The sequence below is a fragment of the Mytilus edulis genome, chromosome 3 (genome assembly GCF_963676685.1).
Source record: "Mytilus edulis chromosome 3, xbMytEdul2.2, whole genome shotgun sequence".
Taxonomy (NCBI): domain Eukaryota; kingdom Metazoa; phylum Mollusca; class Bivalvia; order Mytilida; family Mytilidae; genus Mytilus; species Mytilus edulis.
The window spans coordinates 32,674,589-32,691,601 of record NC_092346.1 but is presented as its reverse complement, the minus strand read 5'-3'; the positions used below and the strand labels follow the sequence as shown (position 1 = coordinate 32,691,601).

At 31.5% G+C, this 17,013-nt stretch overlaps 1 protein-coding gene across 1 annotated transcript in view; it reads right to left on the bottom strand.

The window, feature by feature from the left end:
* Nucleotides 1-367: 367 nt before the first annotated feature.
* Nucleotides 368-17,013, bottom strand: part of LOC139516255 (eIF-2-alpha kinase GCN2-like) — a 135,586-nt gene continuing 118,940 nt past the window's right edge. Inside the window, exons 11-20 of the mRNA XM_071306252.1 lie at nucleotides 14,805-14,869; nucleotides 13,889-14,000; nucleotides 12,937-13,037; nucleotides 12,221-12,354; nucleotides 10,644-10,798; nucleotides 7,179-7,312; nucleotides 6,535-6,626; nucleotides 4,497-4,555; nucleotides 2,860-2,934; nucleotides 368-2,383 (exon numbers count right to left, since the gene is read on the bottom strand). Coding sequence (XP_071162353.1) covers nucleotides 4,530-4,555; nucleotides 6,535-6,626; nucleotides 7,179-7,312; nucleotides 10,644-10,798; nucleotides 12,221-12,354; nucleotides 12,937-13,037; nucleotides 13,889-14,000; nucleotides 14,805-14,869 — 819 coding nt within the window. The 3' untranslated portion in view covers nucleotides 368-2,383; nucleotides 2,860-2,934; nucleotides 4,497-4,529. The remainder of the gene's footprint in view (nucleotides 2,384-2,859; nucleotides 2,935-4,496; nucleotides 4,556-6,534; nucleotides 6,627-7,178; nucleotides 7,313-10,643; nucleotides 10,799-12,220; nucleotides 12,355-12,936; nucleotides 13,038-13,888; nucleotides 14,001-14,804; nucleotides 14,870-17,013) is intronic.

Genomic DNA, 17,013 nt, shown 5'->3' with positions numbered 1-17,013 from the left:
TCTATGAAGTTTTTTGTTGACACTTTTGTATTTCAATCAAGTAAATTTTGATACTAAAGGCCAATGTATATTTCTATAATTTTTTTTGTTGACATTTTTGTATTTTGACCAAGTATGATTTTGATACTAAAGGCCAATGAATTTTTCTATCCAGTTTTTTATTGACATGTTTGTATTTAAGCTAGTTGTTTCTTGTTGGTTTTTTTTTGCCATGTTGTTGTCAGCTTTTCTTCTACCAAGGATTTGATAGTAAGATACAAATCCTTCCTTTGACTTACAAGTTTTGAATGGATGGCCCTTTGATATCGTCAGCCTCATTTAATATTAGGTACATATTGGACAAACAAATATAATAAAACACAAGCAATTAGTTTATTACAACAATTTTTATTTCTCTGGAATTTTGCTCAAAATATTTGACAATCTCGTATTAAAATTCCCTAAAATTTTTCACAAGTCCCTAAGCATCAAGCTCAGCTCCACACTTCACCACACACATCATTGCAATCTTTCATTTTCTCATAGTCAGACACATTCAGACAATAATCAATTTCAGTGTATTTTTGGTAAACCTCGTGCATGATTGTCTAAGATTTTCTGAAAATTTGATACATCTTTTTCAGTTATTTTTTGTTCATTCTGGCATTGAAATGATAAAAAATGTAAATATATATTTATTGGGGAATCATAAAAGAAGTATAGTTAAGAAATGTAATATCGGACATCTTGAAACAATCTAAAATAATTGCTACAGATATACATATAAATATGTCTTTCTCTAGTTAAAATCAGTACAAAAAGATAAAGGAAAGATTTCAGCAGTCTCTGACATTAATATTACTTTACAATTAAATACACATGTAGTAATTACATGCCAGTTTAAAATCTGCACTTTAACATTTTTTAAAAACATCATAAATAAATGGTCAGCACTTAGAAATAACTTAGTACTTGTTTTTAGATAAAAGAAAAAAACAAAAAAAATCATTCTGTAACAAATCACAAACCAAAAACAAATTGGTTAATTATCAAAAAAATAAAATCTGGCAGATCGAATAAATATCAAGCTTAAAATTTGTTCAATCTAAAAAAAATATTCAAACAAACTTCAACAAAAACAACAAAACATTTACAAATTAAACTGCAAGTAGATCTAAACAGCCTGGCCAGAAAGTATAAAAATGTCACACAAAGAAAAAACTCTCCAAATAATGATTTTTCACTTTCATACACAATAACATATATAAACATACATTCAACAAACATCTTTACTATACAAATAATTTGCACCAAATACTTTTTTTAACATGCACCATTAAATAAAATGTCCACTTCCAACACAATGGAACTGGCTATAATTACAAAGGAATAATAATGAGGTAAATCTTAAAGCTTTAATTTAATTGGTCACCCCACTACAGGGCAACTCTTCTGATTGGTTTAACAATGTCATGTGACAAAAAATTCAAATATTCCATGGCACAAAAACATATTCCTTCAACTGAAGAGTTGATGTTTGACAGAACATACTTTGACGTGGAATGCTTTACAAAGTCATGGCCATTCAAATGTACATTTATTTTGATCATCATGAGGTATGCGGCACATATGTGACCAAGACGTGTTTCTTGTCCAGAGACAACAAAATACATATATAATACTTGGCAACTCATTGTCAACATGAACTGCGTTTTTTTTTTAATAATACTTTTGCGTAGTTTTCCCCATATCCCATTATAACAAGTTGTGAAGACTAGTTTTAAAACTGCAGTCAGTTGTCGACTCCCTTACTCTGTTAGATTGACTAGCACACCAGTTACTTCCCTTGGCTAGCCTGCAACCGTTAGGAATTAGATTCCTCACAATGAGTGACTGCTAAATGATTGAGAGATCACCGTGATTGTAATAAAATAGGCTGTAGTTTTAAACTACTGTACCCACAAATACTTTTTAGTCACGCTTTATTCCTTGGCTTAATTATGTTCGCAGGCCAAGCCAAATGTCCTTGTTCTTTTTAAAGCACAATGTTTTACTCCTGATTTTTATCCAGCATGAATATCCTGAATGTGTGCACCCATACTGTCCAAGCTGCCATGTAATGGAGGACTTTGAGCAGATCCCATCGACATGGGACTCATGCCGTGGGCTCCGTGTCCCATCATCATATGATGCGGATGCCCTGGTATTAGCATTGCTTGCGAATGAACTGGTGGTCGTAACTGTGACATCTGAGAGTATGAACTACTGCCAGTGACAGCAGTACTTCCGAACATGTCACTACTATGCATACCCTGAACTCCAAGCATATCGTATCTTTGTCCTTCCATATGAGAATATCCCTTCATTTGATCATACATTTCACTACCATGTCTTCCTTGGAACACTGGAATTAAAAAAACATAATAATATTAAATTTTTTATCATGTAATTAATTCTTTCAAAACTTAAATTGTCACTTTATAAGTATGCATTGCTATATACTTTTGCTTTGCTTATTTAAGCCCAATATGACACAGAACTTCAAAAAATGTCTTATTTTTTCTTCTACATGTTATTAGGTAGCTGTCTCATTTGTATATACCCAATATCTCCTTCACATTCAATCTCAATATTAATTCAGAAAGATTTCATGTGCTTTAACAATTTGTACATTGTTTGTTTTCTATGAGCTTATCCTTTGAACCAATTAAGCTTCACATTAACTTTTAAATTGTGAACAAATTACACTTAAACTGTGAACAAATTTACTCAACCTTTGATGAACTATTAAGCCTAATCTGAGATTAACAGATTCATCTTAATCTGATCTTTCAATTTATCAGAACACAAAATATGTACAGGGGTGTTTAAACTACTTACTGTGAGGACTCATATGTGCCATGGCCTGGCTATCCCAACCCATACTCTCTGGACTATATCCATGACCTCCTGGTGCTGAAAAGATTAAGACAATGATTATGTTTGTCTTAGTATTTATCTTTATGAAACATCTGTTTTTACATGCAGTATAATTATTTTGTATTCAGATCAAATATTTGTGGTTAGAAACTTCACCGATTGTATTAATACTTTCGACATTTGAAATTTCGACAAAATTAATATTACTGTTTTGAACCTAAAGTGCTATTAACAAAAAAACACTTTTATTGCCGAACAATAGTGCTTATATACATAGTTTTTTTGAGAGAATATCTTACTCCTAACAGCATGTGAAACAAAGAACGGCCTTGTATAAACTGAAAACAGATAGGGAACACTTAGAGGTACATCTAGATCACATTTAAACCATTTAGTACCCACTTACAGACCCTCGTTATGAGGGAAGAGGAATTTCAATTGGAAAGATTTTCGCTCCTCAGGAGATGTGAGATTCTGTCAAGAATAACAAGCTTAAAAGAAATGCAATTTGCATAAGAGCCATGCCACCAAAGATAAAAGTTTCATCTCAGAGTTTTACCTTTAGACTGCTTACAGAGAGCTAATTAACAACAACCCACAGATGAAAACTAAATTGCTGATGATATATGCCAATTTTGTGTTAAATAGCTTTTTAAAATATCAGAATACCGAGGGCGAAAATAGCCTTGTAGATAAAAAATATCAGCATACAAGTGAGAAATTGATAGAAAAGAAAATAAAAAGCAAGTTTGCATATATTTATAAAGCACTTAGGTACTAATTATTATGCAAACTACTGTTGAAGTTCCGCAGAAACAAAGACGACAAAAATTAATATTTTTATTACGACATAAAAAAGTTCGTTCCTCAATAAAAGGCATCAACTTGCACTATACTAGAAGGCACTAAATGCTTTATGAATTATGTATAAAATCTTTAAGGTTTTTAAATAAATATAACTGGAACATGCAGAAGGATGTAAATTTAGTTAATACTTTTCTCTTATTTGCATATTTTTGACAGTTGATGGGTTTATGGGTTTAATATTATGTAAGACTACAATGGTTTATTGTTTCACTTGCAACATGCCAAAATGACCGTGTCATGAATTTTATAGAGAAAAACCAATGGTAATGTGGTTATAATGACAAATGTCTTCATTTCATTTCCGTCATTTTTATACCTACTAAACAATATACATTAGATTTTAATTAAGAAAAGGAAATCATAATTTTTGTGTTTATTTTTTTGTTCGTATTCTATTGTCAAGTTGGCATTCTGCAAGTCACACAATAATTTATAATCCTTACAGCTTAGGCAATTAAATGGCCATTTGGATGGAAATTGAAATGCTTGATGTATTTCCATACCAGAAGGTTTAAATCCAGAAAGGGGGAGGAGTGTAAATTTGCATAGTTAAATATACATGGAAAGTTTTATGTTTTAATTTAAATGAATTTTTCAAGTTTGATTTTTTTTAAAGTTATTAGTATAAAATTTTGGCAAAAACAAACCAATTTTTTTGTATAAGGGAATTAATATAAACTAATTGCTGAAGTGTCCAGTGGCAAATATTACAAAAATATTCATATTCTTACCTGCTCTATTTGATTGGTCAATCATTGGTTGCACTATTCTTTGCCTTGCATTAATAAACCTGGAAATGAAAAAAATAAAAATTAACTTTTTAACCAATATTATTTTTGCACTGGCCTTTTCTAATTATCAACAAAATAATTTGACTTTGGCCTAATTGTGGACAAACTGTCATTAAGGAATGATTAATGGCTGATATACAAGTGAGGTGCCACACAAAAACCAGAGTCTAGATCATCATTTGCCAAGATTTAGACAAATTCGCATTACTAAGGTGACCTCTGACCTCCCCTATCAACCTCAGTACAGATATTTACTTCTAAATTACAACCAAAACTTAGCCAAATTTCACAGTTTATCTTCAAATTATTGACAAAAGTCTTTAAACCATTCAAAAATGCATTTAATTCATGATAAATGTTTGTTGAGAAATGAAATGGATCAGAGGAGAAGGCTGGTGAAAACATCTTTTGCCCTAAATTACTTCTTTAGAGCCATTAAAAGTTTTTCATGAGATTAAGTTACAAGTTGATGAGCCTTTCGGATTCCTATGCCATTAAATTCCTCATCACCCTGCAGACAACCCTAATGATATTATTCTTCTCATTTTTATTTATTTTTGCTAATTATTCCAATTCCCAGATGTAAATATAGAATTCATGGGGAACAAACTGCTAAGTAACATGTTGTATACAAAATCAAACACTACTAGTCACTTTAATATGTAATAAGGCAAGGTTGATTTACACATATGGTTCTACTTTCAATAATCAACGAATTTTTATGCTAAAATCTTAAAATTTCAAAACAAATAGACAACAAACACATGAAAATTCAAAAACTTTTTCAACAAAAACATAAAATGGTTAAAAAAAAAAAAATTGTCCCTACACTTCCCCATTTTTTCCAACCGCTAACAAATTTTTATCTATCTTGTCTAACTATGAAGAAAAACCTTTCTCACATGTTTACAAAATGTTTTGAAATTTTCCAAGTTGATTTGAAGTTTTTCACACCCAAGTTGATTCTCTGCTCATTTGTATGTGTTAGATATCAAAGACTTCAAACAGATACTCCAATTACTTAAATAGCTACAACGATTTGAAATCTTCAAAACTTTTACACAGATACAAGTTGAATCTTCTTTATTTAATAACCCATACATATTACATCAAACAAATCAAGCAATTACTCAAATAGCAGTGAAAGTTTGCCTTTTGAACTTATGCATGTTGCATTCCAGATTAATTGTATCATAGAGGGCAATTTAAACGTTACTTAATGTGCAAACAGACTGCTTGCTTTCTGGTTGTAACAAAGTCAATCATGTGTGTTTACACAATCAGATTCAGAGTCAACACTTGTAGGAGAATGCCTTAATGAATTTGAGGAAGCTGATTAAATCTAAATATTATCTTGTCCAAACTCCCAATATAATCTTCTAGGTCTTTGTTTTCTTAACGAATTTCCACTTTATTTGATATTTGAGATGAGTAAAAGCTTTCTGAGTACTGACTTAAAAAAAAATTGCCCTCCTAAATATCTTATTTATTTTATACTGTATATAATTTGAGAAGAATTAAAGCTTTCCGAGTACCGATTAAAAAAAAAATATGCCCTCCTCCTACTAAATATCTTGTTTATTTTATACCTTATAGAAATATCTACTTGGTTTCTTTAGATATAAATTTAATAGAGTCATACATATAATGTCATTAATTCATGGTACACGACACCTTAGAACACTAAAAAAACCAATGGCAATCCTTAGCGTAAACTTGGATCCCCAATTTGATACCAATTTCTCTTAATGTGTTCTGTCAGAACTCAAATCAGATTTAGACATTTAAGCTTACATTGTTAGTATGATAAAATGGGCTACTTCACGGCTTCACTAGGAGAAAATGGACACCAGCTAACTATTGAGACACTTGTAACTTCTTGTATTCCAATAAACATTTCAACTAATGGAGTCTTAATTAATAAAATTCAGACTGTTCTTCATTAAGGAACTGCTGTCGCTGGTTGATTGAGTTTTACCTGTTGTACCAGTACCTGTGGTCTTGGAGCAGGATGTTGATGAGTCACTGTGCGCTGGATCCTCACTGGTCTCAATCCAGGAATTATAATACCTATCGTAAAAAAAAGTGGTAGTGTTTGAAACTAAAATGTTTTATTAATTCATTAAACAAAACTCCTACACACACTTGATATTAAAAACAAAAGTCATTTTACTGCTATTATCCTTCTCAAAGTTACAGTGAAACCTTCTACATGAAGTGAAGATCACACCCCACTGCAAATTTAAATGCGTCTTCAGTTTAATGTTTTATCATATGATATCTATGCCATACTGCAGACAACATCTATATATATTTAAGGTCATTACAATTTTAAATCAACTATTCTTTATTCTGTATACAAATATTGAAAAATTCATCTTGAAATATGATTATTTTTTTCAACAATGGATTTTACTGGATTCTTGATTTCAGGGTAACCACAAATTAAAATTTTCAACAAATTGCAAACTTTGTAAAGAAAATTCCTATTAGGAATGTATATGTAATATCAAGCAAACCATGAAACTGCAAGTTTATATCAATCCATGCAAGTTGTTCCACATGAAAATAAATAAATCCACATAAGTAACACAAGTCTAAAAAAAGGGCATAAATAGTTACCTGACAACATTTTCATGATTGAGACGAGACAGTAATTTGACCTCCCTGGTAATTTTGTTGTTGAAATATTTACTTTTAGGATTCAATGGTATTCTCTTAATAGCATATTTTCTTCTATCTAGTTTATTTCTAACCTGTGAAAAAGAAGAAAAAAGTTTGTTTACATTGTTAATAAAATCATGATGGCTGAATATACATATATTACAAAGATGTCTTAGACTGATTAGACTACAGAATTGTCAACTGTGCAATGCAATCTACATGCAGTCAAATTTGTCAAACCTAACTTGTCAGGAACTGATGATTTTGTTTGGATTAGACAGGTGATCAGCTTAAAAGTTCTGATTGATGAGTTCACTTAAGGTAGATGGGGTGTCTAAATTATAATCCATAGAATCTTTTAATCATTTGCCAAAATGTAGTTCATATCCTGCTAGTTTAAAAACATTAATAAAAAGAATGGGTCACCGGACTTATTTTCACACTACAGGTTGTGCAAAATTGTCAAGATTTTGTATAGATTATGCATGGAAAACCCAATTTTCCGTCATAAAACACAAACCACACCATAGAATTTTGAGATAAAATATGAGAAGATAGCTCCAATATTATGTTTTCAGATAAGAAAAAGAAAAAATGGGTCACTGGACTCGTTTTCTTGCTACATGTAAAAATGGGTAAATTCCTAACACATTCTATTGTAAAAGTAACACTATCTGAATTATCTGCCCTTGCATTTGAGTTGCCTCCCCTTATTTGACAAAGTTGGAAAAAAATGAATCAAACAAAAGAATTCTTTTTTTTGTAAAATACAATCATAAATATGATCAAACATGGCATTTTCTATATTAGGGACCGTTCAATATTTATCAGAAGGATGGGCCGGTGCATTCTTAATATTGTTTCATTAAAAAAGTTATTGCCCATCCTTTTACATTCTGAAAAAAGGTCCTTGCCCATCTAAAAAAATCTATAAAAAAGTCCTTGTCCCTCTAAAACTCTAAGACAATCAAAAATAATTTAGGTTCTTTTTCTATTTTTAAGTTTTTAAATTTTTATGTCTTGAAATCAAAGAATAGACTTTATACAAAATTTAAAATGTGCTAGTTAATTCTATATGTATATATCTATGTGTGTATCAGAACCATACATTTTATTGATTTTCAAAACCAGTATGAATATACATGTACAGATTTGATTTTATATGTACAGCCTCAAATACAATATTGATTTAAAATAAAGGAAATAATTTAAATTAAGGGACAATAACTCTTGGACTAGTAAACATATTATCATATACTGAATTATTAATTATTGTCCTACTAACAGAACATGTTTATAGTTCAAATATCAATGTCCCTTTATCTATTCTTCTTTTCAAAAAAGAAATTTAATATGGTATTTTTAAGAAAATATAGGCAGACATGTTTTTGACTTTAATGATGCAGCCTTTTTTGACAGCTTAACACAAAACTATAAAACAACCTGGCATTCTTTAAGAACAATATATAAATGAGATAGCTGATCAGTTATATGAAAATCTAAGTTGATTTGAAAAAGTTATAAAAAAATAATGAAAGGTGACCATCTGAACATAGTCTAAACTTAAAATTGTAGCTTTTTTTCAACCTATTAACTAAATCCATAAAATGATAGCAAAAAACCAAAGTACTAAACAGCCTGGCATTCAGTAAGATCAATATAAAAATCATATAGCAGTAGAGTTTTATGAAAATACAAGTTGATTTGAAAAAGTTATGAAAAAAATTAAAGATGACTATCTTGAAATAACCAAAAACTGAAAATTTAAGCTTTTTCTTAAACCTTTTTATTAAATCCATAAGAATGACAGCAACACACCAAACTACCAAACAACTAGGCATTCTATAAGATCAATATATGAATGAAATAGCTGTAAAGTTTTATGAAAATCCATGTTAATTTGAAAAAGTTATAAAAAAATTTAAAGATGACTATCTGGATTTAGCCTAAACTGAAAATTTGAGCTTTTTTTTTTTAACCTTTTTATTAAATCCATAAGAATGACAGCAATACACCAAACTACCAATCAACCTGGCATTCTGTAAGATCAATGTATAAATGAAATAGCTGTAGAGTTTTATGAAAGTCCATGTTGATTTTAAAAAGTCAAAGATGACTATCTAGATTCAGCCTAAACTTAAAATTTGAGCTTTTTTTTTTCTTATCTATTATTTAAATCCATAAATGTTACCGCAATACACCAAACTATTAAACAATTTGGTATTCTATAAGGTCAAAATAATTTAAAAGATAGTCTGAACAGAAAATTCTAGCTTTTTATTCCTTAATTAAATCCTTAAAATTGACAGAAATGAGCCAACCTACCAGTTTGTTGAGACATGTTTAGAGTGCCCACAAAAGAAATATCCCACAAACCAATAAAATTGATAGCAAAATTTTTCCTATAAAATATGTTCTGGCCCATCCACTAAATATTTTAAAAAAAGTTCTTGCCCATCCAAATATTTCCACAAAAATAGTGCTTGCCCCGCCCCATTTTTCACCGGCCCATCCATCTGATAAATATTGAACGGTCCCTTATAATGAAAATTCTTACACATGAATTACCTACTACTATAAAAATTTGCACATTTCATCAAAGATCTAGACTTTGTTTTCTAGTATTTCAAAATCCAAGATGGAGGAAGACACCCTATCTACCTTAAGACAGGTTTTTGGCTTATGCAGTGTTATATTTTCAGAAATTTAACTGTTCTGTAAAAGTCCTTTTTTTTAGTTCACCACTAAGAACATAAGGGGTAATTTCAATGTTTGTACCGCAATTAAAAATATTAATATATGTCATTGGTTGAATATTCATTGTTTAAGATGTTGTTAACCTATCAAAACATGTGATGAAAATCTATTACAATATTACCCAGAATGCTTTAGATTTTGAAATGGCAAACTCGTTGGTAATCAAAACAACTAGTTTCAGTACTGAATGCATCAAAACCTGAATTTCAAAAAGGAATAATGAACCATCAGATGATTAGACACCATGCAAAAAAACAACAAATCACAAAATTTGGATTAACACCCTTATTTGGCATATCTTTTCCAAATTTCACATTATAATGAACATGTGTGCTAAGTTTATAGTAGTTGTAACCACAAATTAGAGTAAATTTTCTTTAACCAAATATTATTGTGACTGAAACAGGAAAGACCAACTAACAACAGACAGACAGACTAAAGACCAGATTCGCACTGACCTGACAGAAATAAGCCTCCCCTTAATTCAGCTTTTTTAACTTCTTTGAATCAAGCATTACTGATGAGTCTATTGAAGACAAAACGTGAGTCTGGTGCAAATACAAAATTTCAATCCTGGTATCTATGATGAGTTTAATTAAACCTGCTCAATTAAGCAAGAACATAGAGTCTAGGACACATTACAATGCCTATTCTGGATGTAATTACCTCAATGACATCACCAAATCCTCCTTTCCCTAGGGACCTAAGGACTTCAAATTCATTAGTTAGACTGGACTGTCCACTGGCCTCTAAAGCCGTGATGAAGGGTAAATCAGCTAAGTCATTATCTTCTGAATCATTGTCTTTGTTTATGTCTTGTTCTATAATTAGAAAAATACTATTACTCATCCTGTTATTTTTCCTTTTTTTTAAATTATGATTTTTAGGTTTCGTAAGTATTGAGATTTTGAAGCTGCTTGATAACAACTATTTAATTTCAAAATAATTATAAACAATCAAAATCTTAGGTGAGTTTATTATTACTATCCAAATGAAAAGACAATCTTGAGTTGATATCAAGCAATATCCAATTCTCACAAGTTGTTGAATTCATTTCTCTTAAGTGGTTAAAATTCTATTAATGTTGAATAGAAAGTTTGTGACTCATTGATCAAGTCTTTTGCACATACCAGTATGATATCAAATGTCCTGTTCCAGTGTTAAACTTCTTCATCAGACAATTTAAAATCTTATTGAACGCTCCAGAATGTGATAAAATTTGTCAAAAATAAAACTTTGGGGTAATCTCGCTTGCCATTGGGGAAATGTACATATATTGGAAAGACTTTTGTCTGAAAAATAATTGATTTTTAAAAATGCATAGTTAAATCCTAATTTGATGTTTTAATTTTTCTTTTTGATGTAAATTCCATTTCTGGCTCAAAGGCTTGTCATAGTTGGCTTTTATGGTGATATTGTTTATAAAGCCAATAAAATTATATATAATCCATATACACTCTTGATCCTTTGAATACACTTATGGTTATCAATTAAAACAGTAGTGAAATCTTTAAAATATTGTTTTAATCTGTATAATTGATTTTGTTTTTGAACAATTAAAACATAACTAAACATACCTTTGGGCCACAAGCACTTAAAAACGAAATTAAACTAAGTGTATGTTTTAATGTTGTTTTCTATAAGTTTCATTAGAATGGAGATAACAATATGTATTTTAAGCTCAGACAACATCAATGGGTAATTTGATGATTGCAAATACACATTTACTAACGCGTCCCCAGGAAACTTAATTTGCGACCATCAAATCACCAATTGATGCCGTCTGAGCTTAAAATATAGTATTGTTATCTCCATTCTAATGAGACTGATAGAAAACAATGTTTACTAACGTGTAGCCAGTAAATTTAATTTGTGACCATCAAATCACTAATTGATGCTGTCTGAGCTTAAAATACAGTACTGTTATCTCCATTCTAATGAGACTGACAAAAAACAACATTAACTAAAGTGTTGTCAATAAACTTAATTTGCGACCATCAAATCACCAATTGATGCTGTCCAAGCTTTAAATACAATACAGTTATCTCTTCACTGTACAACTAAACTATACTCATTTCGGAGCCTTTTATAGCTGACTACGCGGTTTGGGCTTTGCTCATTGTTGAAGGCCATACGGTGACCTATAGTTGTTAACTTCTGTATCATTTTGGTCTCTTGTGGAGAGTTGGCTCATTGGCAATCATACCACATCTTCTTTTTTATATAACAAATACACAACATACTTTTCTCGTTTTCTTCTGTAGCAGCAGGTTTATGAGGAGCATAATGAATGGTGTGTGGTAATTCTTCTTTGATAAAACTATGGTCCAACAGTTGATAGACTGACCAACGATGTCTCTCATCTTTCATTAAACATCTAAAGTAAAAAAATAAAAAATTATGTATGAAAATTTTCTATTCCAAATGACACTAGTTTATGAAGCCGATATCATTTAAAATATTAGCAGCCGACAGCTGTACACTTATACATACTTGATTTCTTCTCAAGCTGAGTTTTTTTAATTAGTGAAAAGGCAAAGTAAAATTATTCATACAACTAAATAAAAGTCATACATAAGTATGACATGTTTGCTGAACTAGTACACAATTTTGTTTAGGGACCAGCAGAAACCCACCTCTCCAATACAGGATGTTGAAGACCCATTGGTGGCCTTGGGCTATTTTCTGCTCTTTAGTTGGTTGTTCTCTTTAGACACATTTCCCATTTCTATTTTCAGTTTTATTTTGCCATAGCATTCATTGCCATTCTCTATTCTACTTATGAGTTTGAATACCGCTTTTTTAGTATCTTCCACCTCTCATTTTCATACAAAATTATACATAGTCAAGAAATCTCGAAACAAGGGGGATACATAATAACCTACTGAAAACATTTTCTTTTTTAAATCTCAGATCAAAGTCAGATTAATAAATATAAGTTATACAACACAAATCATACTTAGTTAAGAAGTCTTGAAACACAGGAGGGAAATTTTGTGGTATTTCTGGCTTGTCTGGATCGGCATCCAATCCAATTGCTACAGATAACAGGATCAAACCCTGTAAAAACAAGACATAGAATGATAAAATGAAATAAAAAGGCTTTAACAATTTATCTGCCATTAAGTTTATACTTCCTACTTTTAAAACAGAGATTTCCGAGAGTTTTTCTTTGATTTTCATATCTCCATGATTTAATATAAGTTTAAGGACACTCAACAAGTACCGGTAGATATATGATTTATGCTTCAGTTTTAAGTTTTCCGGATTATTAGTTTGATTTTATTGTGTTTTTTTTTTTTCGTTTTTTTTTTCCCGGAGGGATGGTAAAAACCATATTTCATCAATGTAATTGGGTTAGTAAGTGCGAAAGATAGGGGCATAAAGATGCTACAATCTATGTTTTCATGTGATAACTCAGAGGCAATCAAGTCTAAATAAAACAAGAATGTGTCCAAAGTACACGGATGCCCCACTCGCACTATCCTTTTCCATGTTCCATGGACCGTGAAATTGGGTAATTATCTAATTTGGCATTAAAATTAGAAAGATCATATCATAAGCAACAAGTGTACTAAGTTTCAAGCTGATTAACCTGAAACTCCTACTTTCATTTTCTATGTTCACTGGACTGTGAAATTGGGGTCAAAAGTCTAATTTGGCTTAAAAATTAGAAAGATCATCTCATAAGCAACAAGTGTACTAAGTTTCAAGTTGATTGGACTTCAGCTTCATCAAAAACTACCTTAACCAAAAACTTCAACCAGGACGGACGGACAAACGGAACCACAAACGGACGGACGAACAGAGCCACAGACCAGAAAACATAATGCCCCTCTACTATCTTAGGTGGGGCATAAATAATAAATCATAGTTATGACCCTTTTTTCTTTATAAATCATGATCCTCACCAATTGATAAACATCTCCTTTCTTTCCTCCCCTAACTGGTATCAGTTCTCTATCTCCTGAAAAATGGACACCAGGTCGGGAGGACTCCACAGCATAATATAGATCAGACAGCCTGAAAAACAGAAATGGATAAAGTGGAAAATTTGCAACAACTTTTGTTGTGTATATATTTCAACTTTTTGGTTTCAGGTTCATAACTGCGGTAATTGCACATAACTACTTAAAAGAAATAAGTACACAATATACGCTTTTATTTGAGCTCATTTTAGGATTTTTCTCAATTAATTTTAAAATCAGAATTTTGTATTATACAATTATAGCTCTAGAGAAATTAACATGTGCTTCACACATTTTTCGGAGTTTCATGTAAGCAGAGCCCTATTGGTAATTTTTGATAACAAATCTGCTTAAATGTTCCTGTTAGAATTGTTTTACACTAGATATTTGGGGCCCTTTATAGCTTGCTGTTCAGTGGAAAGGGCATAGAAACATGCCATATATAATAATTCTGATGACGGTCTTACTTTAACTTTTTATACATTTTGACATGGATTGAGAATTCTCTCATAGAAACATGCCATATATCAGTGGTGGATCCAGGGAGGGGGGTTCCGGGGGTTGGAACCCCCCCTTTTTTTGGCTGATCAATGCATTTGAATGGGAGCATATAGTTAGAACCCCCCTTTACTCTGGGTTGGGAACCCCCCTTTTTAAAATGGCTGGATCCGCCACTGCCATATATAATAATTCTGATGAAGGTCTTACTTTAACTTTTTATACATTTTGACATGGATTGAGAATTCTCTCATTGGCACTCATACCACATCTTATTTATATCAAGTATTAATCCACTCCTTAATTAAATCATGCAACAATGTCTGAATTTTGTATATCTACTATCATATAAAACACTTACCTCTTATCAATACTATAATCACCAATCCTTATTCTACCATTCTTATCAACAACTATACTGGAAGCCTGTAAAAGATGAATGAGAGTAATACTTTTAAAAGACAAGAGTGCACACGCTGAAATGTCTCGCCTTCTATACTAATCATTGATATTATGTTGATAGTCCTAAGTATAAAGCTAAGCTTTATAACAACTGTACCATAAACTTAACATTAAGGGACGACATCAAAAGATCAATGTAAGATAAAAAACTTAATTCAAATAGTTTGGGGGTGGGGGGTTGAACTGTTGCAAAATTTGGTTATCCGACATTGATTTTTACATATATCCATATGGATCAATCAATTTTTCCCAAATTAAGTTAATAAGGGGGTAGGGGGGTCAGTGAAAAAAACTATTTGAATTAAGTTTTTTATCCTTCATTGAACTTTTGATGTCGTCCCTAACCAAGATAACTAAACAAAGACCAATGAACCTTGAAAATGAGGTCAAGGTCAGATGAACCATGCCAGGCAGACATGTACAGCTAACAATGCTTCTATACAACATATATAGTTGACCTATTACTTATTGTTTAAGAAAAATAGACCAAAACACAAAAACTTAACACTGTGCAATGAACCGTGAAAATGAGGTCACGGTCAAATAAAACCTGCGCGACTGACATAAAGATCATAAAATATTTCCATACACCAAATATAGTTGACCTATGGCATATAGTATTAGATAAAAAGACCAAAACTCAAAAACTTAACTTTGACCACTGAACCATGAAAATGAGGTCAAGGTCACATGACATCTGCCCGCTAGACATGTACACCTTACAATCATTCCAAACAACAAATATAGTAGACCTATTGCATATAGTATGAGAATAACAGACCAAAACACAAAAATCTAACTATAACCACTGAACCATGAAAATGAGGTCAAGGTCAGATGACACCTGCCAGTTGGACATGTACACCTTACAGTCCTTCCATACACCGAATATATTAGCCCTATTGCTTATAGTATCTGAGATATGGACTTGACCACCAAAACTTAACCTTGTTCACTGATCCATGAAATGAGGTCGAGGTCAAGTGAAAACTGTCTGACAGACATGAGGACCTTGCAAGGTACGCACATATCAAATATAGTTATCCTATTACTTATAATAAGAGAGAATTCAACATTACAAAAAATTTGAACTTTTTTTTCAAGTGGTCACTGAACCATGAAAATGAGGTCAAGGACATTGGACATGTGACTGACGGAAACTTCGTAACATGAGGCATCTATATACAAAGTATGAAGCATCCAGTTCTTCCACCTTCTAAAATATAAAGCTTTTAAGAAGTTAGCTAACACCGCCGCCGTAGCCGCCGTAGCCGCCGCCGCCGCCGGATCACTATCCCTATGTCGAGCTTTCTGCAACAAAAGTTGCAGGCTCGACAAAAACTACAGCATAATGATTGGTGCCATTACAGATTACAGAGGATTTTTTTCTTCAACAAATTCAAATATTCACTCAAATATTTTGAAATTGGATCTAGGTTTGATATAGTAATTTTTAATCCATGAATACTCTTGATGTCCAATGGTTGTTTTGCCAGACAAACTGGGAGTAATTTTAGGCTAAGTTAATGTATGACATAAAGAAAGACAGATAGACAGTGAGTGAGTGAGTGAGTGATGGAGGGAAGGAATATTTCACCTAAGCAATATTTATTTTAATACATACAAAATTAGGTGGTTACATAAAATTGAAAGTAAACACTCTACCAGTCACAAGAAATCTAGCTGACACCTGTCTTATTAAACCAATTTTATTTGCTAATTGAAAATTAAGCAGAATAAAATAATTAAAGACAGCAGAGAAGATAATTCTGTTTTAATTGTTTATTACTAAGACTTAAATAAAGAGTAAGATATTTACACTGTAAATTAATGATGTCTCTATTCTGGTCAAAGGGTCAGAGTTGTCCTACCTATTTAAGGGGGTACCCAACACTATACCCCAAAAAAATCCTGTCGTTTAATTTTTCTTAAAACGTAGCAATGAATCAGACCATGAGTAAGAGTTATCTTTTCTTAGGTGTTCTGTACTTAAATGAAAAAATGTTGAAATTAATAACATGTTTCATGTGCAGAGAAATTTTACTTATGACCAGTGTATGATTGGATTACCTCTTTCTTATTGGTCAATGATCATGTTGGGTCAGCAT